Source organism: Haemaphysalis longicornis, unplaced genomic scaffold (assembly GCF_048455015.1).
Source record: "Haemaphysalis longicornis isolate Haplotype H1 unplaced genomic scaffold, Haemaphysalis longicornis Haplotype H1 scaffold_1, whole genome shotgun sequence".
Taxonomy (NCBI): Eukaryota; Metazoa; Arthropoda; class Arachnida; order Ixodida; family Ixodidae; genus Haemaphysalis; species Haemaphysalis longicornis.
The window spans coordinates 114,363,032-114,390,229 of NW_027526203.1; the positions used below are offsets into that span (position 1 = coordinate 114,363,032).

Consider the following 27,198-nt stretch of genomic DNA (forward strand, 5'->3'; position numbering starts at 1 on the left):
AAAATTACAGCCATCCTCTTGGCAATCCAATTCCAATTATCGAAACAATAAAAGTCATATTTCAATCCAATTAGCATAGCAATAAAAAATAAGCACATAGATAATTAGATAATATCATTAAAGAAACACGAACATAATTACGGACGGAATACATGAACGCTTCCGAAAGATTTCCCCGTCCACAGTGAATGAAGTTCAAATGACATGGACACCCATTCGCCGGGGACTGGAAGGAATCGAGGCGGTTGTCCAACAAGCACGCTAGCCCATATACTGTACTCCTTGAGACCTCAACTGCCGGGCTTCCTTTCCCGAAAAGTATGTAGAACGTCTCCACTTCCAATGCTTATAAACATGGCCCTTCGCGTACCACAAGGAGCTATCACAGCTGAAGAATCGTAAACACCGCCCAACATGCGAGCCTGTCTACATATTCACAAATATGGATGAGCGAAGCTGTTTGGTAGGAGACATCCCACGTTAACGCAAACCTGTGCTAAATGAGGAAGACATGCATCCTCTTCCAAGCAACCTAGCCATGCTCACGGGTATGCTCAGGGGAGAACAACTCGAACATTACATATCACACTTCTGTGGAGAGATGGGGGCAGCAGTGACCAGCTCGCCACCTCAAGATCAGCGTGAGGTGATTGAGAGGGCAGGGAGGTAGCTGACGCAATCGGGGCTCGAGACTTCGGGTCCCCATCTGCCCAAACTCTCACTATTTCTTACTGAAAAAAAGTACTCCCCTATTTCTCTCAAAACAGAAACCAAAACGTTCAGACAGGTCACGACATAAAGGAATTAGCTCTTTGAACCACTGACAGTGTCGCCTTCTCGCTGAAACTGACCAAAACCACGCACCCACAACCTTTCGCGCCCGTACCTTAAGCCACACAAGCGTGGATGGACTGTCTGTCTGTCTTGTGCAACGGCGATTTAAAATCTTTGGGGCTAGTCTTGCTCTCTTGGGTGAATGCAGTGCTAGGAAAGCAGAAATCGTAAGCGCACCAACTTCGTTCGAAAAAGCTGCTTCGTCGTTGAAGTTACGCTTTCGCGTTGTACGTCATCGCAACGTTTTTGTATCGCAATTGAGCCTCTGATGTCGGACTAAGATAGTCTATTTTATATCAATATGAAAACAGAGCATACAAGTGTAATGTGCTCTTGCTGAAGCAGGGATTACGAATTTCAATCCTATAGAGACAGTAGTCTTCCCGCAAACCGTGCTTTTGGGAACAGGATGTCATTGAGCTAGTTGGTGCTGCATCTTTTAAGTAGAAAAACTGCGCGCAAAAGACAGGACTCTGAAGAAGGATCAAGGATGAGGGGAGTCTGTACACGTCCTGTCTCCTCCTTCCTATGCCTGTCTCTTACGCGCAGTTTTCCAAAAGAGGTGCTTTCTTGAAGATTGTTATTATGCTTTGTTGCCAGCGCATGGCCCCGAAAAGCTGTTTTTTATGGTTCTGCCTGACGACCATCCGTTTTTTCCCCCATGACGTTAGGCAATGTCGGTTGTCTGGTACTATAAAGACTAACCTGTTAGTCACTCAACTAAACCGCTATGGTTTCATCCGCAATACTCTCGGCCTGATTAGGTTTTTCTGGAAGGGTCTGCGTGTTAAGATAAAGGCGTGCAGACAGAACCCCGCAGCTTTCGATGCACCTGCACCTCATTGGGCTCATCTCTTTGTTCGGGGTACATGTCGTTGAACTAAGATAGCATAAGCCCTAATAACATATATTAGGATGAAGTAAGGTGTATTAAGGTAGACGTAGTGGGGTTAACGTTGATTTGGTCGCTTAAGGTTAAATAAGAATAAATATTAAGTAACCTAACCTTCGCTCTACCAGCTAAACCTAACCAAATCTTATACAATTTACCCTATCCCTAAACCTATCCCTAAATGCATTCCGAAACAAACCAAATATCTTACCCTATTGCTAAACGCAACATTGAACAACTATTAACGTATCCTTGAACAGCGACGTGGCAAAGTTCAAAGTGGCCGCAATGGTTATTGACTACACTGTGATGTGCTGCAGCTCTTTAGGACAAACGGATAAGTATACGCACTCCCCCCGCCTCGGGTTAATCTTTTAATGAGAATGTAGACAAACCCGCTTGTTTGAGCTTCAATTTTGTTTTACCAGAGCTTGTGCTCTCCATCGTTAGCGCTTCCACGACTCACTCGATGTTAATAAGCGGGGAAAGGTGGGTAAGTTAGTACTGGGAAAACTTATGGAAATTTCCAAGCGACAAAAAGACGATAATGCCGGAGAAAAACACAGACGGGACTAGGGCCGGTCCCGTCCTGTCCCGTCTGCGTTCTTCTGCTGTGTTCTTGTGCTCTTTGGGGTAAGCAATATGCATAAGTTCTCACTCTACGTCAGTGTGTTCCCTTGTATATGAAGTGCCAAATTATTTCAGGTGTATGTTTAGCTTTGTCTAACCCACTGCAATGAGTTCAAAAAGTGGAATAATTAGTGCGCACACGTTTTTTGCATCTTTCCCGTAGCAACCGCTAATGGGACTTGTCACCGCAGAACTGTGAAAGTAGGGAACTGCTCTGTCCTGAATGGAGGGAGACGAAACACCGCCTTAATCTGTTGCTACAAAAGTGTTTACTTCGACCTATGCCGAAAATCATGTGAACTGGACGTGTAACATGGCACTGCTTGCTCACCCCGGCAATGTCCAATGGTTCTATTTGCCGACGTCAGGTAACGGGACCTTCTTTAAAATGCAGAAAAATTCAATGGTCATGCAATGCAACACCAAGTCGCCCAGGAATCCGTATTGTGTTGATGGCCATGGGCTTGGACGATGGTATGTCACTTTTGGCGTAATGTGCATATCGTTTTTTGTACGTAGCGTCAGAACGACTGGACACTGGAATCTGCACGTTCATGCTCTGCATACGCCAATGGTGGTGACAGAATTTTTACTGCCTGAAAACTGGCCAAAACAGTTGCGGAGAAGCTGGCCGAGGGCCATAACAAACCATCTGTCACAAAGTGAACTTAACATTAGAGTGGACATCGTGCGCCATCTGGCCAGATAACACAAAACTAGCGACACACAAATGAGCTTTAAGAAGTTTAGCGGCACCTAACTCTTTCCTATGATGTAAAAATGCTTTACTCTCACTTATCGTTGCCTTGTGAAACCATACGTCCGGGCGGTATGTTCATATCACCGTCTAACGGAAATTGGTCAATCGGCCATAAGCGTATGGCAGCTACTCTCATCACCACTGACCAATCCTCCTCCTCAGTGGGTTTCCAATCACGTTCACAAAAAATCCAATGTTGACAATCACATTCAAAGGGAAACCGACACCTAATTGTACGGAAAGCTACTGGTACCAGTTCATGAAATTTTATCTCGAAAGGCTAACGTTGGGCCGTATTACACCGAGGCCGCTGCACAACCCCGTTCCACGGTATAAAAATTCTTGTATGGGCGGTCAGTTGCCCACAGCTGTTGTCATTGTCACTGCCCATTTTACAGGAGTGGGGACATTGTTAGACCGGCGCAGCCAAGGGAAATTTCGATGACAGGTTCTGGCCAACTCCTTTGTGGACGCCGTTTTTATCGCCAACTCAGTCGAGTAATGCTTGATTGATGCACACGCGTTAAAATGGGCTTCCCCTCGTTTACAGCGTCAAAATTACCATACACCGGAGTTACGAACGGAGTAATAGTATAATTTAAAACTTTATTAAGTAATCAGTAGCGAGCAAAGCGACTATATAAAGTTTGGCTTCGAAGTACTTTCAGTTGTCAAAGAGTGTAAAAGTATTTCACACGCCCGCATTTTAACTCTATATTTGAAGGTGTTATACCTGACAATAATATTCGCTTAGGCGCCTGTGTATTCGCTAAATGTAGAGCGCCTGATAACATTCTAAAGATTTGACATGGAAAGCTCACGAATATTTTACTGTTATGAAACAATGGTAGAATGCATGAAGCCAGGCGCCCTTATCAAATTTTCTTAGCGCGAGTAATCGTACACTTTTCTTTGCGGCCCTTGCGCGCAAACGCGAAAAAAAAATGCCCGCCAGTCGACCCAGTGAGTGATTGGAAAGAAAAGCTGTTAACACCCACAACGATTACCCATGGGACGTCACTTACATTCACTCACCTGGCTGTACAAATAGTGAAACCAGAGGCAATTGAAATGCACTTAACCACAGCCATTATTTCTTCAAAGAGATATTCTTTTCTAATGATAAATCAACGCATTATTCATTAAAGGTGGTTGATGGAGTTGTATTGGTGAAGCACATCAGTGGAAACTTTTTTACAAAATTAAAGGAAGCTCATCAAACCCCGTGTCAGACGATCTTACTACTCCATCTGTGTTGCCGCCAACGGAGGCGACGAGATCGGCGGCAGAGAGGGAGAACAAGTGAGATACCGTGCGTTGGTGTGATGTTCCTTTAATTTTGGTAACTCCCAGGGCATGCGCAAGGCGCGCACACGGCTGCTACACATGCCTGGACAGCGGCGCGAGAGGTCGCGTGACGCTATCACGAGGCATTGACAGCGAGCACGCAGGGTGTGAGCCCGCAGATGTGCTGGGTAAATGCACCGCCTGTCTTCCCCGTCTCCGCGTTGGCCCTTCATAAAGAGATCCTGCTGAACCCCCACAACATATGCTTTCTAGCTGGGGAAAAAGACGGGGGGGAGGGGGGGGGAACTCTTGGACGTCGTTATGTTGTTGGCCTTGCATCGCATATGGCGCTCGCGGATGGTGTGGCTCCCCGGTTATGTAGACGCCCGCCGTACGCGGCAATGTTTTCGCGATTCCCATATCACAGTACGTAGAGGTGAAAAAGCGCAAGGCATGCCCTTCTGAGTGGCTGTCAAGGAGAGAACCCTTGACTAGACTTCGGGAATTTTAGAGAGACGACATCAGCCCTCATGGGTTCGTGGCGTGTTGCTAGAGTTGTTTGTGTAAATAATTTTGTGTTGTGCTTTGTATCGTGTCAAAGACTGGCATTAAAGACAAAAGGGCTCGTAGCTCAATCGGTAAAACAACGGGCTCTCGCTCCGTTATTCTACTCGTTCCAGGTTCGATTCTTGGCGGTACCAGTAACTTCGTTTATTTTTTCACGGGAGTTTTCTGTTGACACCAATGGTCGCGAAAGAACCCTTTGGGGGTAGAGGTAAAAAGCGTTGCTTTAAATTAAAACAGAATTGGCAAAGACAAAGCTGCGATCGCTAGTATGAACGTACAGGTGCCGTCAAAAGTAATTGTAGCACGGGAGTGTCGTAACTGGCACCACCTGGGGGCAATACATGGAGGAACTTCCATCTACATCCACGAGATGCCACGACGACAGCGCCAATAAAAGGTAGAGCGCGTGACCTGTGGGTCACTGTGCCTACACCCCCGACAGTGGCTGTTGTGTCCTCACTGCCACGCGCTATGTTAGCGGGACCGGTCACCACAACTGGCGACGAGGAAAAATACTTGAAATGAATGACGACGCACGAGCAGCCATGCCGGTCATCGGGAAGATAGACGAGTTCAACGCGGACACCATTGATTGGATGGAATACCGAGAGCGGGTGGAGCTTTACATCATGGTGAACGACGTCCCCGACGGTAAGAACACGGCTGTATTTCTGACCTGTTGCGGAGCCGCAACGTATTCTCTGCTACCAAGTTTACTGGCCCAGGAAAACCTGCCGAGACGAACTTGGCGACAATTTTTGAAGCCCTCAACAACTACTTCTCGCCAAGGGTGTCGGAGGTGGTAGGAAGTTTCAAGTTCTTTGGCGGGAAGGGGAGTCGGGGGGGGGGGTGGGGGGTACTACGTAGCATCTTTGAAGCGACTGGCCGAGGACTGCAAGTTTGAGTCATTCCGGAACCGCATGCTACGAGACCAAATCATCAGTGGCATTAACGACGTCCGGATGCAAACGCGGGTATTTGAAACAGCTGATGTAAACTTAGAGCCGCGATAAGTACGGTGAGGGCCATGGAAGATACTCGTGAGGATTCCCGTACGCTGAGCGCGCAACCAACACCACAGTCCGTGCCAGCCCAATGGGCACGTTGCACCACACAGAGGCCGCTGTGAGCGCAGCACTTTTCCTACTACAGTTGTCTGCAGCGCACGCTAGGGCATCGATGAAGGAGCGGCGATTTCTCGAGCAGTTATCACCCACTGCCTGCAGCACGCCGTGCCAATGATCTATGGGGTTGACACTGAGACACGGTGTAAAGAAAGACGGCCTTGATGAATGCATCGGTTCCTCCCTGCCATTTGTAATATCTTCAATCTGAGTGGTCGGCCACAATAGCAGCGGCTTACGTATTTTCGTCTGCGCCAGTGTTCGTTCTTCTCGGCCTTGTTATCATGAAGTTACCTTAGATGCCTTCTTTTTGTGGCCGCCGGTGCGTGACTCGTTATAATCCCGACTGTTGGTGTCCGGGACAGAGCGCCGACATTTACGTAATATTAAGGCTACGAACCGATCCCTTGATATGCGTGGCATCTTTCACAACAGAAATGACCCCCTGAACCACCAGGATATATAAAACGGCGCTGATGCTTGCGAGGTAAGCATCAGCGCAACCTGCCTACTGACAGTCGAAACGGCCACGGTGTCGGCAAACATTGTACAAACGGGGCACCGTGAACGCGGGCGGCGGAAACACGTGAACTCGGTCTGCTACAAATGCGGGCGGCAAGGGCATCTGGCAAGTGTGTGCACGACTGATCGCGGGCTAAAAAAAGATGCACCGCGCAGATTCGAGGCGCGTGAATACTGTGGATGAAGCGCGCGAGGCGGAAGACAAGAGGGAAGTGTATGACCTTTGGCCACTACAGACGGCCGGGCGGGCGCCGCTGCGCATTGCGGTTATCGTTAACAGCGTGTCGTTAGAAATGGAACTAGATACGGGCGTCAGTGTGTCAACGATAAGTGAAAAGATGTTCACGCAACTGTTTCCGTCAGCCGTTTTGGAACCATCCGACGTGCAACTTCGGAGTTTTTGTGGAGACACGCGACCAGTCGCTGGGAAGTACGCGGCAACTGTGAAGCTCGGAGAAGAAGAAACAGCTGCCACTGTTTGTGGTAAAAGGACCTTGCCCCACATTGTTCGGTAGAAGCTGGATGAGGGAATTTCAATTAGGGATCAGCAAGCCGGAATCTATTTGTTCTGTGTCGTCTGCGGAAGAAGCGGTCGCTCGTTTCCAGGAGGTGTTTTCTGAAGGGTTAGACACGTTCCGGGGGGTTAAGGCTCGCATCATGGTGCCACAGGACGCTACACCCAGATTCTTCAAATCCCGGCGGATGCCTTTTGCTCTGAAGTTTGAGGAGTCGTTGAAGAGACTGGTTCTGGTCCGTCAAGGCGTGGTCCGACCAGTGAAGTCTGCCAAGTGGGCAGCGCCCGTTGTTCCGGTGCTGAAACATCGTTCCGGTGCTGAAACAGCGCATATGTGGCGATTTCAAGATAACGGTAAATCCCGTAGCACTTGTGGAAATGTATCCCGTGCCGCACATCGATGACTTGTTCACAAAACTCCAAGGAGGAGTAAAGTTCACAAAGCTAGATTTGAAGGACGCCTACCAGCAGATCGAGCTAGATGATGAATCCCAGGAGTTTGTCACCATCAATACTCCCAAAGGGTTGTTACAATACACGAGTCTGCCATTCGGTGTCACCTCAGCGCCTGCAATATTGCAACGAGAAATGGAAAACCATGTGAGGGGACTTGATCATTTCGCAGTATACTTCGGTGACATCTTAGTAACTGGCGACAGTGACAAGACACATTGGGAAAATGTCTGCAAGGTACTGGAACACTTGCAGGAAGTTGGCCTGAAGCTGACACCCTCGAAATGCAAATTTTTGTTACCCGAGGTCGAGTACTTGGGTCACATAAAAAGTGCTGCCGGGCTACGTCCAAATCCCGTGAAGACTGAAGCGGTTGAGAAAGCTCACAAACCACAGGATGTCAAAGAACTGCAAAGCTATTTGGGTTTTGTGAATTTCTACAGAAAGTTCCTCCCGAATCTTTCAGATGTGCCACAGCCATTGAACCGCTTGCTAACTGCCGGGACCAAGTGGCGCTGGACTGTGGTCGAACAGGGAGATGTCGGTCGTAGCAAAGAAATGCTCGCATCCGCCCGTGCCTTGGCCCACTACGACCCCTCCTGACCAACTGCGTTGGTCACTGATGCTTCCCCTCGTGGCCTGGGGGTGGTTCTGGCACAACGAGAGGTTTCGAGAGAAGAGCGGCCGATAGCCTGACCGCCGCAGAAAAGAACTACAGTCAGCTGGATAAAGAGGCACTTGAACTCGTTCTTGGGGTCACAAAGTTTACACAGTATCTGTGGGGACGGGAATTCGAAGCTGTTACCGACCACAAACCTTTGCTGGGTCTGTTAGGCGCTGGTACACGAATTCCTGAAACTTGCTCGCCGAGGGTTCTTCGCTGGGCGTTGCTGCTGGCAGGGTGCAACTACAGCCTGAGCTATCGACCGGGAGCCCTGATAGCCCCTGCGGATGAGTTGAGTCGGTTGCCTTTGCCAACAACAGGATGTTATGCAGGGGCCCCCGCAGAAGTATTCATGATGGAAGGTGTATATCCCCGTGTACTATCACCCAAAGTGGTTGCTGAAGCCACTGCAAGAGACCCGGTGCTGCCAAGGATATAACAGGGTTTGTGGTCTGGTCAGGTTCTAGACGCGAGACCAGAGGGGGGCCCTGCGAGTCCCGGTTCAATGAAATGAGTGTGCTTCAGAACTGTGTGCTGTGGGGCGACCGTGTTGTGGTACCCGCCTGTCTCCAAGGGGAAGTCCTTAAATTACTGCACGAGAGCCACCCTGGGGTCTCAGAAATAAAGGCTGTCGCACGAAGCCATGTGTGATGGCCATCGTTGGACAGCGACATCGTGGCCACAGTACAAGAGTGCTGTGCGTGCCAACAGCGACCATGTAGACCGGTGCCCCTGATGCCAGGCCGTTCCCAGACAGGGAATGGTCAAGAATTCACGTGGACTATGCAGGACCGTACAGGAACTCTTACTTTTTTATTGCAATAGATGCTTTCCCCAAATGGATTGAGGTGTTCCCAGTTTCATCGCCATCAGCGGGAAGCACAATTGCGTGCATGCGAGTCACGTTTGCGAATCACGGCCTGCAAGACATGGGGGTATCGGATAATGGCCCCGCGTTCGTGAGTGAAGCATATGACATATTCCTCAAGAAGAACGGCGTGAAGAGGATGCTGGTACCTCCCTATCATCCTGCCTCTAACGGTGCTGCAGAGAGAGCTGTTCAGACAATGAAAGTAAAGCTACAGAAAGTTAGCACAGGGGACCTACACGCACAAATTGCCCGAATACTGTTAACCTAACGGTCTACTCCCCACGAAGTCACCGGGTGTTGCCCGTCCGAAATCCTAATGAGACGGAAGCTCAGGACGGCGTTGGATCTGCTGCGGCCGGATCTGCGAACAACAGTCCTCCAGAAACAACTCGCTCAGAAGAGGGATTATCATCAACGAGCCAAGCCGAGGGCGCAAGCACAACCAGGAGACAGGGTATTCGCCAGGAATTTTCGCCCAGGTCCGAGCTGGATGCCTGCCACAGTCACCAGGCAACACAATTCCCAGACGGACGTAGCTGCAGTTGGATGACGGGTGACAATGGACCCGCCACCTGGATCACGTAAGGCAACCCCAGCCGATACCAGGCCGGGACAGCCTTTGTGGCTCTGGGAACTCCACTGAAGGCACCGAGCTACAAGTACCGCCGTCGTAAACGCCAGGGAACACCGAGGACAGTGTTTATTCCAACGCGGTGCCAAGTTTGGCTGAACAAGTGCGTCCCTCCAGGGCGTCCTTCCCACTGGAGGCCAGGGACATAGGTGCACCGCGCACATTGTGCCCCTCGTCTCCTCCCACCCCACGGCTTCGTCGGAGCAGCAGGGAACGCCGACCTGTGCTTCGGTATTCTCCGTGACTAACTGTTCCGGTGCGTGGGGGTTCTCCTTGAACTTAAACTTCTGTTAAACTGTTATGTTAAGGGGGAAAGTGTGGTAACTGGCACCACGTGGGGGCAATACACGGAGGAACATCCATGTACATCCACGAGATGCCGCGACGACAGCGCCAATAAAAGGTACAGGGCGTGACCTGTGGGTCACTGTGCCTACGCCCCCGACAGCGGCTGTTGTGTCCTGACTGCCGCGCGCTATGTTCGCGGGACCGGTCACTACAGGGAGCAGTGGCCGAACGGCATAGCAGTGGCGTCTAGCTGAACCGGCGACAAACGAAAGAAGCAGAACACGCAAACGCGCCTGCTGACGGTGACAGCCGATCTATACTTCTCAACCCACTTCTAACGCGGCTTCGATGATTATTCGCAGCATACTGGACTCAGCGATGGCGCTGATAGCGGAGGCGGTATCTGGCAGCGTCGCTCACACACTTTCAGCGCACGCAAGCTGCTGGAGAAGCGTCGCAATCGCAGGGCATAGAGATTCTTACTATATACACTAGAGAGGAATCTGACGGTAGCGTCTATGCGGCTCACATCAAGGCCGTCTGTGTTGTCATGGGCCGCCATTACATCATGCGCTCGCCTTAGTTTCATCATTGGCTTAAATCGAAGCGTTTTAGTGACCGCAAATTTAAACAAAGTGCCATAATTGCACAAAGTATAGTGTGCAATTATGCAAGTGGAAAATAAAAGAGGCTGTTTTAAAACTAAGAAAAAAGGAAGTAAAGAGTATCCTTGCCGGCGCGGTTGCACCTCCTATTCTGCGGCCAAGGTGGTAGTTATGAACAATTTTAATGAACAATTTCAATTAAAGACGAATTTTATTAATTTTACCATTATCTAAAATAAGAAGTTGTTTGAAGAGTTTGGAAAGCTTCTTGAGCCTGCCTGTGAAAACGTCGCCTTCGTGGTGAACCGGTCCACCGACCGTCAGCTACAGTTTAACGAAACTTGCTGCTGAGCGAGTTGGTTCATACTTCAAGAAAAAAGAGAACGTTGCGCTATACAGTCGTGGACGATCACAAGATAGGACGGATACAGGCGCCTGTACAGTGGTGATCTCGCTAAGGGTGAACACGGGAGCGCGTGGCCTCCAGTACTATCAGAGCAGCCTACCGTGCCCAGAGCGAAACATCACGCATGCGCTGTGCGTGCCGAGCGATACTATGCTTTCAGCGCGCGCACTGCGTCATCGGAGCGTCTGCTCGTCGTCTGCTATGTTTATCGCGGGTGTAGCGGTGGAGCCATCAGCCACTGTATCAATGAGTGTAAACTAGAATCCATATGAAAAATGTTTCCTTGTGAGCGGTAATTCGTTCTGTAGCTCGAATACAATGGTTTCGGCACATCAGCGTAACTCGCCCACTTGTTTCAAACAGACTCAATCAAAAGATAACGCAGATTTTAGCACTTTTTTTTGCAAGTGCTTACAAAAAGTCTTGTAATTGCACATGGAAGCACGCAATTCAAGGCTTCGAAGGTGGTCACTCAAAGTGGGCGCAGGTGCTATGACCTTCATTCAATATACGGGAGAAAACTATCATCCTTTACCTTTTTATATTTGGGCATTTTCATGGAAGAATCCAGTAGTCGCGGATCAAAGCAAGGTACCATTAGCAGACGAGACGCAACATAGCAGACGACGAGCAGACGCTCCGATGACGCAATGCGCGCGCTGAAAGCAAAATATCGCTCGGCCCGCACAGCGCATGCGTGATGGTTCGAGCTGGGCACGCTAGGCTGCTCTGATAGTACCGGCGGCCACGCGCTCCCGTGTTCACCATTAGCGAGATCACCACTGTACCTGTCGTATCTTTTATTCGTCGAAGTACGTTTTGTTTCTTTTTTTCGTCAGCTACAAATTTCGCGGGAGCATATTACCCGCTCAGTCACACGTCCTTCTACTGCGGCATGACAAACCTCAGGTACGATCACGCACTGCCTGCTGTTTCACCGAACACTGTGACCACCAAACGGGGGGATTTCTGTTCCTCGTAGCTCGTAGACGTGTTAATGCGTAGTGAACAAAAACAAATCCCGAAAACCGCTGAAGAATCCAATTTTCATGCCAAGCCCAAGCCAAAAGCGGGGTCGTCCATTAAATGCCCGCGACGACATGGATTACCAGGCGCAGTTTCTTCTCTAGTATACTTTAAGAAACTATGTCGCAGGGATCTGAAGCACCAATTTGTCGTTTCTAATATTTTTAGGTGGGTATGCTCTCGGCACCATCGCTGAGACCAGTATACTGCGAATAATTTGCCCGAAGCCGCGTTAGAAGTGATTTGAGAAGTATAGATGGGCTATCACCGTCGGCAGGCTCACATGCGTGTTCTGCTCCTTTCGTTTACCGCCGGTGCAGCTACACGGCGCTCCTACGCGGTTCGGCCGCAGATCCCGTGCTCCGATTACTTCTGACAGCACCTGTACATGTAGAGGCGGGGACACAATATTCCGGACCACGCGAACACGCGGCAAAAACCACCGCTTCGCCTCGTGAGACACGATGCATGCTATCGAGAGTCAGCAGTCGCTTCCCCGTTGTCAGTAAGGCACCCCGGGCCGACGCCTTTCTAGCACCCCTTCCGCCTCTACGACAAGTCTACGGACACACGGGCCAGTTCACTGGCTTTTCCGCATGTGTTAATTCTTCGTGTTCTGGAATATACGTCCCTTAATAGCTTTTTTTTATTGTTTTGGTACAGCCGGCAGCCTAACCCTCTGTTGTTTTAAAGAGGAAGTGAAGAAGGAGCAAACTTCAAAGAAACCATTCCGGGTGGCGCTAGACGAGCACGTCGGGACGCATGCTCACAATCAGCCGCAATCGGCCGCTACCGGATGCCGCAGATATGAAATTGTAGCGCACGGAATGCTAATACTGCATCGCCCCCTGTCGCTTCGCGTTACTGACCATCGGGGTGCTTCTTCCGAACCGGCGAAAACTTGCGTGCATGCGAGTACGCAAGGCCGCGAATGCGCGCCTCATCGACAGCCAGTGCCGTGCTTCCAGAGTCCGCAGCGGCAATTTGCGCCGCGTGCTCGCGTGGTCCGGAATATTGTGACTCCACCTGTCTAATGTTGGCTTCCTTGAATTGACTAGCATCATGTTGTGGACTTGAAGACATCACACGACTAGTATTCATTGTCGTGGCATATTTGTTGCAACGTAAGAATTGCAGGGGTAACGAGGATTTGTCTTTAATGTTGCGCGCATAAGATAGTTCCGTTTGGCTGCGGAAAGAGAGAAACCATAAGCCGCATCTTTAGGGACAGCCTCCATTTAGCGTTAACTGCAGGTAAGTCGCAATGAGTTCTCCGTAGTTCTCCCGCTGGATTAACATTTACGCCAAAACCTCGCAGCGCGCGAAATATTTTTCTTAAACGGTTCTACTAGATTCGTCATAGCAGTGAACAACCTCCCAAATGGCTCACCGAAATTTAGAAGAATGAAAACCTCCATATGCTTTACTCGTGCATGGTGGGAGGCAACCAACCAACCACTGCGAAGAAACGCGTGATTTGAGGCAGAAGGAATATTGCATACAAAGTCACCACTGGTCATTTAGTGCAGCCATTCATGACTTTTGTTCTGATGGCAAATACCGGCATTCCAACGTAAAGATGTCCTTACGTAATAGAGTGCAGTGCTATCTCGCTTCCAACGCTGTGCAGTTCGTGGACGAAGCTGTAGTCGGTATAGCCGGCAGACACGAAGAACGTGGCTGCCACGTTGCAGCCACTCGCACGGTTCCTCCGTCTTCCCGGAGCCAGGAGGCGTCGGTAGAAGTCCACGTTGTCTTCATTGATGGCGTCATCAAATGAGAGCATGACGAACTGGGGCATTTCGAGAACACTCAGGTTGCCTGGAGGTTGCCTGCTGATGCAGGTGCACTCGTTATCTGGCCGGCACGTCCTGGGGTCGCACTCGGTACGTCCCGTGGCTTCACAGGAGCAATATAAGCAGAACAGCCACAGGCTGACCGATACTGCCGTGGCCATTGCTTCTGCAGTTGGGACCCGCCGGCCTGGGTTTTTGGACGGAACGTTAGGTGCTCTGACAGTCGCTGGCCTGGTTGTAAGATAACTTCACTGAAAAAAAGGGTTAAATGTATGAGCGCATGCGCATCAAGGACGACAAACGCGCGTAATACAATGATACAGTTGGGACCGCTGGAATATTCCTCGGGTTTCTGGGACATTCAAACATGAATAGCCCACGCGCGCTCATAGGAGCGTCCCTTTTATCGCCCCAGCATTTTCTAAGATAAATGTTTTTTGTTTTTTTTTTCAGATAACAGTTGAAGTGTCGCTGAAGCCCTCGGCAGTTTTCCTCAAGATCAGAGCCTTTCTTGGTCTCCTTCAGCGGGAAAATTTCAATGCCAAAGCTGTTTAGAAAATCGTTAGTTTGGTATCCGCAGTTAAAAAATTTCCCCGCATTTCCCCGAGGGGAAGAACGTGAAAGTGCGAATGCACGAGTTGAATTTGCGCGGTTCGGTAATGTTCGCGAAAGAGAGATCACACACACACACACAACTACAAAGAAAGAAAGATGCATTTATTCACAGACACCTATTTGTGTTGTCGTTGTACTTGGTTGCTAGAGCGGATCTCAGCTTTGAAATTTCGTGTCAGTACTCCTTTAAGCGGGTGCATTAGCCCTTCTCACGCCCGATTCCTGGCCAATCCCCCACGTAGGTATGTGCCATGCACAGACACCTATTTGTGTTGTCGTTGTACTTGATTGCTAGAGCGGATCTCAGCTTTGAAACTCCGTGTCAGTACTTCTTTAAGCGGGTGCATTAGCCCTTCTCACGCCCGATTCCTGGCCAATCCCCCACGTGGGTATGTGCCATGTCAGCGGCCAGGCAGCGCGCGCCCATCTCCCCCCGTTGCCAAGGAAGACGAGGAGATTCCTGGCCAATCCCCCACGTGGGTATGTGCCATCTCCCCCCGTTGCCAAGGAAGACGAGGAGCGCGCGCACCCGCAGCTGTTGCTATGTGGACGGACGACGGTCAACGGAATTCAGGGTCGCTTATAAAGTGCATTCGCACTTAAAATACAAAGAAAACGCCGAGCGCGCGCACGTGGTCGCGTGCCTCGAGGCGACCGCCCAGCGCCTCGGGCGCAAGTTTGCAAGCCAAGCATACCCACCTAGGCAGATTGGTGAAGATTTGCCAAAAAAAAAAACTCTTGCGTTCGCCGTAATCGGGGCAACACTAGCTCGGAACGAGAAAGACACGTCATAGCGTATGCCCCTCTAAGTTGTCGTCCAATGATTATCACTTTCAAAAAGATGAAGGCCGCTCACACTTATAGCAATATTGATGCAGTAAAGGTCGTTGCGGCAGCGAAGAAGACGTAAATCGGCGGCAATCGTGGACTTAAACTGTCGTGATGGTCGTGAAGGTCTTGCGCCTTGATGTGACCTTCTTTCATTTCTGGTCTGTCTGTCTCTTTAACAGTGGAGCTGTTTAAGGTTGAGTTCCGTCCGTGCCTCACATCATTCAAAGCTCGGCGCAGCAAAGTGGAAATGAGGAAAATGCTGGACCAAGAACTTTGAGGGAAAATAGCGAGGCGGGAAGGAGCCGACGAGCCGGTGTGGGGAGTACGCGCCTCAAGGAAAGAGCGCTTCCCGTGGTCGCAATCGACCGTGGGTCCCTCGCGCTGCGAAACCGGCGTCTATCGGATTGAGTTATCAACACTTTTTATTTCCTTTATTGCATTCCGAACCAACAGTCAGGTCAGTGGGAGTTTAAAAACGAGCTTTGGTGGGCTAGAACTATCATAAACATCGAAACAAGACAATTCTCTCAAAATGGGTAACCACGCAAGCTCTGGGCATATCATATTAATTATTTCTTTCAACATACTGGCATTGTGAGCAAACAGCATGCCGACAGCATTCACGTCGGCAACAGAGGGGCGCTACGCCATACGACTTCGTCATATGGCGTGCAGGCCGACAAGCATTACTAAATTATACGGTACACTGTCATTTTTGTCGACTGGAATGAAGCGGATTCTATGCGGTGTCACGGGCAAGTCTTTTTTCAGATTCCTCCGGAAAACGACATCCCGGCAGCACGCTATCATCGCCTTCGGGGGGTTCAGCATTTCCTTTCGGTTCGTAGCGCGGGCGTTGGCTTTCGACTTCGGCTGAATTGAAGTGGACAGATGTTCGGGTGGGGAGGCTCGCATCGAGCCTTGGCTGCGCTTTGTATGACGTAAGTTCTGACGCGCAATTGTCCTCCTAGTTAAGAGATGCTTGCATGCGCTCAGCATCATCAGTTTACGATCTAGCGATAGCATGGACAGACCTAAGAAAATCCAAGTTAATGGTAGTGGAGACCGCTGTCTGAAACTCGATTCAGCACCACTTCGAAAATTAAAGATACTACGGAATTCTAAATTCAGATGCCCTAGTACAGTATCTTGAATCGTCGAACCCTGGAACATGCAAGGCTATGAGCATTGATGTGCAAGATTTGTTCTACACGATTCCTCACGATGAATTAATGAAATCAGTAAAACTGTATATCACTGAAGGGAACGACGAAGTAGGTTTCATTGAAACGTGCAGCGTGGCAGTCAACAGTTTCATGCAGATCCTAGAATTCTATCTGAATTCAACATTTATCGAGTGGCAAAATGAATTTTCCGTTCAAAAACGAGGGGTGCGTGTTGGCTCGAAGGTTGCACCTATGCTTAGAAATATATTCCTAGGTAGGGTCGACAGAAATATCGAAAGAAATGTTTGCGGCTTGGAAAAAAAATTTTTCCGTTATGTAAATACTTTTCTAATAATAGTTGAGAATGAAGATCTAAATGTAGAAGGCCTCTTAAATGTTTTCTCTGGGTGTGGACTCGGATTGCAGTTTAGATTTGAGCTGCGAAAATTGAACAAACTGAGTTTTTGGATTTAGAACAAACTTTCAATAAAGGTCACGTATGCTGGTGTTACCGTCTCAGATTTCAAAAACCCATCCTAAACTTCAAATCGGGTCATTCCAAGGTAATAAAAAATGGGATAGCATTTTCATCATTTCGCTCAGCACTTTCAAATTCATGCGACGATCGGTTGAAGGACAGCTCCTCGAATCAGATAAGTAGACTGCGGACGACAGGCTACCCTGTAAATATTATCCTCATGGTCATGCAGAAGCTAGTTAAATGGATAAAAGGCAAAGATACGGCAGGTTTCACGACGCAGCCGCCAATGCAAAGAAAAAGATACAACGTTGAGATACCGTATAATACCGTATAGGCAACGGTAAAGATACCGTTGTGATACCGTATACCGTGTAGGCTCTCTCATAACTTAAAAAACGTGGCAAAAAGGTACGCTGTTGACGTGGTGTTCTCGGCCACACATAAATTAGGAAAGTTGTGCAGTACAATTGGCCGAAGATTAGCTTCTTGGTATATACGGACAAAACATGTGTGCCAATAAATCATTCAGAGCCATTTGTGAAATGTGCAGTGGGTGTCCTGTATATGTTGCTACTTTGGTGTGGACATATATGCGTAGGACAAACCGGGAGGTTCCTGAACACCAGGTTGTCCGAGCACCAGCGTTCATTAAAAGGGAATCCGCACAGTCTCCTGGCCAAACACTGCAACTCACACGGCTGTGTACCGTTCTTTAAAAAAACCACTGCGTTGTCGAAACACAGAGATAAAACAACAAGGTAAATTATCGAGGCCTTTCAAATCAGACGATCTGCCGACCATTGTATTAGTATGCCCTCATTAGTGCTGCATGACCGGCAATACGCTTATCTGGGGGAAACCCTTGCATGACCACGTAAACAAATAGATTACACTTGTGCAGACCGATGAGTGATTGGTTTTTTTTTGTTTCTGTTTGTTTGTTGTAATAATTTACCGCCACGTGGGGGACTGATGTATGTATATTACTGGTGTGTTCTTCAAAATAAACCAGTTCTGAGTGCAGCGCTGTCCTGTCCCCTTCTCGTTCCTTTTTTGTGTTTTGTTTCTTCGGCGCTGATTTTAAATCATGATAAAAGATGTACGACGTGATAGCGTTACTGCGGCGCCGGGGTAGCTATTTGGAACGGGGTTCATTCATTTACGAAATATTCTTTCCAAGAACTGAACATCCGCGAAGAGAGGAAGACTAGCAGCAACGTTTTTTGATCAAGGCGGCACAGGAAATGCAATCAAACACAAACTAACGAACCGTTGTGGGACCTTCAAGCGACTCTCAGGTTACGAGCTTCTAGAAGTCTGTACGCATGTCCACTCCCAGTTCTGACAAATATTGCAGGCGTGAACTAGCACTAATAAAACACTTCGAGCTCGGTTCCGCAACCAAACGCATCCTTAGTGAAAAATGCCGACATGATAACGCAACTACGCACACTTAAGAACAGGTACCAGATACCACAGATACCAGATGCCACAAACACATGCCACAACGTCAGAATATAACCAAAGGTGCCACCTCCTGACAATTCGAACGAACATCACGCATTCAGAGCCCCGCTCAAATGCATACGGAAGCAGGCACCAATGCACTCATGGACGACGTTTCATACTACAAATATCAGCACAGACATCGCGATTGCGTTTGAAAACTGTAGGCGAAAGCCCACAGTTTCCTATCATCCCGCTCATTTGGTAAACGTAGGAGCCCCCAAATGCTCCCGAGTAAGAAATTACTGTTAAAGCCCTTAATGTAGTGAGCTTAACTTCCAGAGACCTGTACCCGGGCATCGGTTTGTTTTTGCCCGTATGAGGTGCCACGGCATTCTCGCCCTTTAATATTAGGGGAAAATTGATCACATCTCTACGTGATCGCGCATGATCATTTGACGAAACTTGAAAATGTTTGCCTCAAGGTTGGCCTATGTGCATTACATTCTCTACCGGATGGTAAAAGAGTGAATCCCTGTACCCCAAGCCAGGTGTGTGCGCCTGATTCCCCCCAAAGCATCTTAATAATGAATCAGTGACCAAAAGAACAAATGGTTCAATGAATAGACTCGGCATGCAGTGTAATTTGATGAATTGGTAGTGCTGTGCGATGTAGTCAATGTAGCAACTGACCACACAGTTTTGCTTAGCCCGATGTCACGGAGATAGCCCAATTAATGAACTAAGTGCTATGTCAGGGGCCACGATTAGTCGAACTGGCTAACTTTTATTCATCGATGGGTTATTCGTGTGCCCTGAGGCTATGGACACTAGAAGTTCTTTTTCTCTGAGTGCTTATTTAGTTGCAACACATAATAGAGGCACTTGCCTACACCGGTTGTTGTTAAACAATAAATACTACAATTCGGATCTTGGTTAAATAATTACGAGGAAAAAGATATTACCTTGAACGACATGTCTTTCAGCTTCGAGCAAATGCTTTCTCTTCCGTTATTTCGATCTATGTACTGGAACAGGTTGAGCGTTTTTGAGCCTTTCAGAGCGTTCTGGTACTCGTGTTTTCATTTCAGATTCCCGCCGCTTGCTCCCAGACTTTACGACAGGTTTTGACGAGCTATTTCCTGCGCGTAGAAAACGCGTTGGCGGAGCGACAGCGACTATCTGCTCGAGCCAGCTGTCTGTACGGGATGCAAGTGCGGGAAATAAAATGACCGTCAACGGCGCCCGCTTCAGGAGGCTATTTGTCGTTAGATTCGGGCCCAGGAAGCTGCTGTTCTCAAAATACAGCCGAATCGACAGCAACGTATTTATAATGATAGTTAGCGACGATTTCCGTATCAACCCTGGGAGTTTATGACGATACTGAGTCCTTGTCTGTGCTCCCAAAAAATTATTTGTTAGGGAATATGTGAGAAATAATCCGTTCCACAAGCGCGATTGGAGCTCAATCTGATAAAATGTGCCAATAAATAAACACAAGATGGTTAAAGCACACCGCATAATATTTTTGCCGACTATACCAGTGAGGGCAATATTTATTGTTAAAATCATGAAAGCAAGTATGAGGTTACTCCGTTGTTGCTTTTATGAGACTGAAATCAGCACGATGTTGGATGCATTATCTTCCAAAATTCACAGCAGAAGTGTCACCTGCTTTGAAACCAAATCACGACGATCATTAGCCGCATGCTGCGCTCTAAACGAAAATTGTTATATCTATAAAAATTACGCTAATGTGGCAATTATGCTACGTTAAAAATAGTGCGTTTGCCTCTTCAGAGGTCCTCCACATATTCTACAGGAGGTTGTCGGGGGCCACCAAAAGTGTTTGCGGATCATTTTTGTGTTTAACAGTGGAAGCATTTTCTGAAATAGCAGTGAATTCAACGATACAAGATAAAGTAGGTAAATATTAGTTACTCCTTTCGTAGCTATTACAATGCTTGATACAGAAACAAAATCTATTTTATTGTTTTTGAATAACTATTTCGCAGCGATAAGGTTCGCATTGAAGAGAACTGGAGACAGCTGACAACTCAACAGTCCGGGCGTATTGACATATATTCGAAGCTGGATAGAGAGGTATATTTCGGGAAAACATATATAGCGACACAACGCCCGCAACAATTTTCCTCACTCACCGAATGATGACAACGGGGCAGTCACTCGCCGGCCTGTAGGCAAGGGGCGGACAGTATTATAAAAAGAGAAATAATAGCAATGTAGTGGCGCTGTCTCTGTGCGGCTATTGTTAACGAGCGCCGTCCACGCTGCCGTGGTCCCACACAGTCAAAAATGAAAAAAAGAAGTATTAGGACTTAGGTTTGTCAGTTTTCTCATTAAGACACTGAGAGTTGACTTTAGTTCTTGTTAGACGTAAATGTAGGCTAGGAAACAGGCAGAAGGATGCCAACAAGAAATTAATGATCGAAAGAAACAAAGCCGCTTATGTAGCCACTGGAAAGTATTTAAAGCCCCTGACGTAGAACGCGGACAAAAATTATCAGAAGGTTTTCTGTGTGTTATATAAATTGAAAATTGTTATAAAAAGGTTTTCTCTGTGCTGGAAACCACTATAGACATGTCACCAATACGTACTTTAAACTCTCATTTATAACAGGACGTAAGGTCCTCGTTACTTCCACTCTTAACATTCCACCAAGCGCAGACAAATCAGCGCTTCTGTTATTTTTGACGGTCACTCTGGCTTACTTTTCCAGTGTTCAGTAAGCATACGATGTTTCGTTGGATACAGTTACATTTCACAAACAAAAGTAGCTGGGTGCTCAGCATGCTTTTTTGTGTGTGTTTGTTACAAGGCAGAAAATGTTCATTTTCTATTTGAACTTACAAGCGTGGCTGTCGCCTGCATGGCCTCGCGGTCTTTCTGCGCGCACATCCATCAAGGGCCATATGCAATTCGTTTTATTTTGTTGTCCTAGGATGAGCGCTCAGTTATTTCGCTTTTTATGTCTATCCTACGTATTAGCTGAGTTGTGCATTTAAGGGGAACATCCTGCAATCTTTCAAAGAACGACAACGAGAAATACGAAGTTGCAAAATCAAGTAGGGATAGATGAATATTCCTGGAACGGCACTTTTATGTTGTCATAAAAACTAAAAAAACAGTGAAAGTATGCAGCAAAACTGGAGCCTCCAATATTTCTATGTTCTAGTTTAAAACGTTTAAAATAGGAGTAAGAAACAGTTTAAAAACCTACAACAGGGGGCGTTTCAGTTCATGAAAAAATAAATACACTTCCTGTAGTTAGCACGGCTTACAGACAGAGCGAAGCGCCACAGGTGCACACAGCAATGACGACAGCTGCAGCGCAGACCAGATGCCGCACGGAATGTCATCTGTACAGGCTGAGATGCGAATAGCATCAGACAGGCCGTTCCACTCCGTGAGGAGTTGTCCGAAAACAAGGTTGATAAGATAATTTCTTTCGTTAGGTTGCTCTGGAAACATTTGTTGCCATCCCCTGCTCCACATAATTAGGTACAATACACACCGCGGGAAGGCAATGTTCGCACGCTCCATCCTTACCAAAAGCTTGAATTTTTAAGCGGCACTGAACCAATGTTATGCCCAGATTACAAAGGCGTTTCAAAAGATTTTCAACCGAACATCATTTGACTGAAATGCCCCTTTCGAGCTGCAAAACGGCGTTTTTCAAAGGCATGGGGTTAAAATGGCATTTGAGTCAAAGAAGCACCCTCCAGACTTTGGGGCTCTCAAATGCAAATGTTCGGACTCACAGATGCAGTTTCTGCCTGCCGAATTTTAAAAAAATGTTAATTATGAGTAAAACTTGGTTTTCAAAACAGGGTGCTCTTGATAATTTTGTCCTGTGTTTGTTTCATATAGCTCAATGCACGATCACAAGGTAAGTTTGCACTGTCGACAATGGCGGTGCAACAAAAAAAGAATGGCCTACATAAACCATTGCCCTTTCTATTTTCTGTATGTTTTGTGCATATTTGTATATTACAATCAATTGTATAACTCACAATGCGGTTTCGTCTTGGCCCAGGTTCACGTTATATGTTTTAGTGGAGTTTGCGGAGATCATCCCCATCCTGGCCCCAGCTTCGCTTCGTCTCAGCTGCTGAACATCGCTCATGGGTCTTGGATCGCGTCGGCCCGCCCCAGCCCCGGTGAGCCATGGACGCACCATTCCTAATGTCCCCAGCCTGTGACTTGCCGAGGCCAAACGACGTGACCAGCCGCGATCTGAACAGAAGACGACGCCGTTCCCCTGCCCTAAACTCCGGCGCGCCTCCGAGGCCTTTGGACGTTGCTTCACTGCGTCGGCGGACATTGCTCTTTTGGGGCCAGTGCTCACCACGACGAATCATCCTCATCCGCAGTGGCGAGGCCTCCCTTTTTGCTCTCATCGCGATTCGTCACCGCCTCTGTACATTTAATAAGGCCTCGACCTCGACGACGGGGATGTTTCACGGGAAAAAGGAGACGAGAGCTATCGGCTCTGAAACGAAAAGAAAAAAAAAGCTCTGAAAAAAAAAAGGCTCTGAAACGAAGAACCAGCTGGGCGCTATTCCGGTGGTTTCTGGTGTCTCTACATATGTATATGCCGACGATATTGCGTTTTTTTGCATCAGCACCTGACATTCAATCTCTTTACGAGTTATTGCAGTCATATCTGGACATTATTGCCTCCTGGTTGGACAGTATATGTCTCTTTATGAATGTCAACAAATGTTCCTTATTAGTTTTTTGATCTCAGGCCCTGTTAACATTACTCTCAGTTACCGAGAGTCCATAATTCCTCAGGTTCCTTCTTAAAGTACATTGGGATAATATACACCAGTGAGCTTGACTGGACCCCACATATAGCCCTCATGGAGGCCAAAGGTGCACGTGCTGTTGGGATGTTGAGGCGTCTCAGTCATAGAAAGAAGGGCATGCGCAGAGAGACCCTCCTCATGATATACCGAATGTACGTTCGCCCAATATTAGAGTTTGGGTGCATGTTATTCGCTGGGTCCGCGGCGTATAAACTTCATCGTTTGGTTATACTGGAGCGCCAGGCTCTTCGCTGCTGCTTAGGATTGCCTAAGAATGCAGCAAATTCAGTAGTTTACTTGGAAGCGCGCGTTCCTCCTCTGCTTAATAGGTTCCGGATTTTTACTGTGGAAAATTTTCTGAGAGCTTATAGCTCTGAGGTGAACATGGAGCAGTTTATCTTTATTACTAAACCAGCTGCGTTTCTGGTGCACCAATGGCCCACGTCCTTATGTCCACAAAGCACTTTGGTACAGAGCTTCCTTTCTCCATTGGGTGTAGCAATAAATCAGGTTATTCCATATACTAACAGGAGTTCTCCTCTTTCTATCAATTTCCGGAACATTTTCCCCAAAAATGCTAACCTTTTACCAGCCCGACTACTCAATCGTCTTGTCGAAGATTATTTGACCTCCATGCAGCCAGGTGCTATTATGTTACAGATGCCTCTCAACGAGAAGAAAAATCCGGTATAGGAATATTTTCCCTTTCCCTTAACTGGACCTTTTCGGTTCGTCTGGTTGATTTTATCCCCATATTCTTCGCGGAATTCCTGGCAATTTCCTGGCACTACGAAGGCTGGATGTATCAATTACATCTCCAATCATAATTTCAGATTATTTCTCTGTATGCTTAGCTCTTACTTCCCCTAAAGACACTTCCCTCCTGCGGACGTTTCGGTCACTCCTGCCACCTCACTTCACTGAAATTAACCTTCTTTGGGTTCCTGGTCATGCGGGGATCTCATTCAACGAGACTGCCGACTCTCTAGCAAGGATAGCACTTTCTGGGCCTGTAGTAGACGTTGTAGAGCCGTCACCTTTAATAGCAGCAGCTAGGGACCGTAGGATGCTGAAACTCCAAGAACAACAAGAATTGGTTTCGTTGTCGTTAATAGATTTTAATCGTTTTAAATTCTCATGGAAACCTCCATGGTGCCCTTCACGCAACTTAGAGGTGGTTATTACAGCCTTAACTTCTCGAGTACCCCAGTTAAATAGGTACCTTCACAGGTCTCGTCTGGCGCCAACAGCTCTGTGCAGCTTTTGCAACGAAGACGACTCTGTCGAACACTACCTTTTGACATGCCGACGTTTTTCACGACTTAGACGTCAGTCCCTGGAGGTGCCGCTCTACAGTTTGGGGATATCCCTATCAGTGTCGGTTATACTATCGTTCGGGGCATCCGAAACGGGGTTCTGTCGCCGGGATGTATGCTCTGCCCTCCTGCACTACATTGAAAATTCCAAACGATTCTCTTTATGATTGCGATTGGTCACCCTCGCTTTGATTTTCCAGTTTTTTTTTCAAAACTCCTTCCAACCGGTATAAATTATCTTTTCCTAAACGTCTCGTGATTAGATAAGAATTCCATTAATTTTAGCCATCCTCTGTTGATTGGCCGATCCCCTGATTGGGTATGTGCCATATTTAATGGCGCAACAACAACAACAACAGCGGGCTTCCTCATGTTCGACATCGTGTAAATAGTTAAAATACATCACTCGCATCTTCCATGGTTTATTTCCTGTGCCCTGCCGCCACGTAACAATATTTTTCACAGGTTACGAGAACCAAACTGGGCCGCAGTAGCGACACCAAGACATGGCGGGTGAACACGGAAGCTTTCAACTGCCTTTGACAGTTTTGTAGATCGGCGGAAATCCTTCCCATTGGAATGACATAAAATATCGAAGGCCATTTGTCTCCAATGTCGTATCTGAAGCACGTCTATCAGGAGTATTAGGCAACGCTTCTAAGAAGACTATGACTGCTGGGCACTGTCTCATTCTTTGCCTGCAGAAATTCCCGAAGCGCGGGAGAGACGTCGCCCCGGCCGACGGGGTCATTTCGGCTGCCCCGCCCCGGCTCTCCCGCGACGAGGAATCGCGCGCTCCCCAACCGGGCGACCTTGAGAACCGCCTTTGCGGTTTACGCGAGCTCCTGTTGAACGCGCTGCATGGGATTTCTCTCCTCACTGACGAGGTGAACGCACTGCGCCAGGAGAACGCCCGCCTGCACAAGGAGACGGTAAAGAACTCCAACATGCAGGCTGCTGCAATCACCTCTCTCCAAGAGGACGTGCGTGCGCTGCGCTTGGAGCTCGGAAAGCGAAAGCCACATTATCCCTTCGATCCACCCGCCAAGCAAAACACCGCCGTACCAGCTTCTTCAACCCACGCCCTTCCCCCCGCCGGCCACCCCACCCCCACGCATCAACGCAGGGACAACAGCGCTTCTGAAAGCGCCTCGCCCCCTTGCCTCTCTGCTTCCGGCCACTACGAATTGGGCCTCCTCGAGTCAAGAGCACCTAGGCGATACACGCCGACGTGTTCGTGATGTTGCCGTCGGAGCGAACAATACCTCGGACATCCTGAGTGTTCCCCGGCGACCCCTCAAAAAAGCTTTGTTTGTGTCCCGCTTGCATCCCGACACCTCTGCGGCTGACGTTACGAAGCTCGTTAACTCAGTCGTTACCGACAACAGCGCTCAGTGCACCCAGCTGAAAAGCAAGTATACCTCCTACGCCTCCTTTCACGTTAGCGTCAGTGCCGAATCCTTCGCGGTTGTGAACGACGCTACTGTCTGGCCCCTGGGATGTTTGTTCCGCCCTTTTAGAGGGTTGCTCCGCGAGGACCATGAACCCCACATTAATAACATCCACTCCGAATGAGTTTCACAGTGTACTACCAAAATGTTCGCGGGCTACGCACAAAATCTAAGCCCTTTTACGACAACGTTGCCTTGAGTAATTACGATGCGTACTGCATCACTGAGACCTGGTTACCGCAACACGTGGTTTCTGCCGACTACTTTACTGCTGTATACACAGTTTTTCGTAATAACCGAGATTATGCAACAACAGGGCAAAAATATGGCGGAGGAGTCCTCATTGCTCTGAAAAAATGTTTCTGCGCGTTTAGACGGCCGGACCTTGAGCTGTACAGTGAATGCATTTGGGTTGAGGTGAAAGTGAAAGGTGCAAAGAATATTCTCCTTGGCGTGTACTATTTACAACCGGCTCTAGAAAATTCTTTGTTCGCATCAGCTCTACAGCGTTTATCTGAAAAGCTAGAACCAGAAAAATATAATATTCTTCTCTTTGGCGACTTTAATGCCCCTGGTTCTTGGTGGGACCCTGCAGAAAATGTCGGTGGGAATTCGAAAGCAGTCCATTTGTTTAATTTCTTTTTTTAATGACATCCAGCCAGCTTTTTTGCATCAAAACCCTGCTGGAAATGTTCTAGACACTGTATTTACGAACTTCACCTCAGTCGTTGTTGAAAATTTCCCCGATCCTGTTGTTGCCGTTGATGCGTGGCACCCTCCTTTTGCAGTTACAGCTCACGTATCCGTGGCACGCGACAGGAGTGGGACCATTCCAAGGCACGACTTTGCTCGAGGCGATTACACGTCTCTTTACCAATCTCTTGACAATGCTGACAGGTCCTCTGTGTACAACGCGCCCTGTGTTGATGCAGCCGTCCGTGTGAGCTAACCAAAATTGTTCGAAACGCTATGGACCAACACATCCCAAAGCAGCGAAATCGCTCCAGTAAGTTTCCCTTCTGGTTCAGTCACGAGCTCCGTGACGCGCTTCGAAAAAAACGTCATTTTCACCGCTTGTTTAAGGCTCACAATGACCCGTCTTCTCTGGCAAACTTCAAGGAATGGTGGTCCTTAGCGAAGAAGTTACTTGCCCACGACAAAAAGAACTTTAGTGACTACACCGAAACTT

General features: G+C 48.0%; 1 protein-coding gene across 1 annotated transcript in view; it reads right to left on the minus strand.

The window, feature by feature from the left end:
- LOC144179344 (chitin deacetylase 7-like) overlaps nt 1-19,514 on the minus strand; it is a 35,526-nt gene extending 16,012 nt beyond the window's left edge. Inside the window, exons 1-2 of the mRNA XM_077707663.1 lie at nt 19,375-19,514; nt 13,664-14,121 (exon numbers count right to left, since the gene is read on the minus strand). Coding sequence (XP_077563789.1) covers nt 13,664-14,031 — 368 coding nt within the window. The 5' untranslated portion in view covers nt 14,032-14,121; nt 19,375-19,514. The remainder of the gene's footprint in view (nt 1-13,663; nt 14,122-19,374) is intronic.
- Between the last annotated feature and the right edge of the window lie 7,684 nt (nt 19,515-27,198).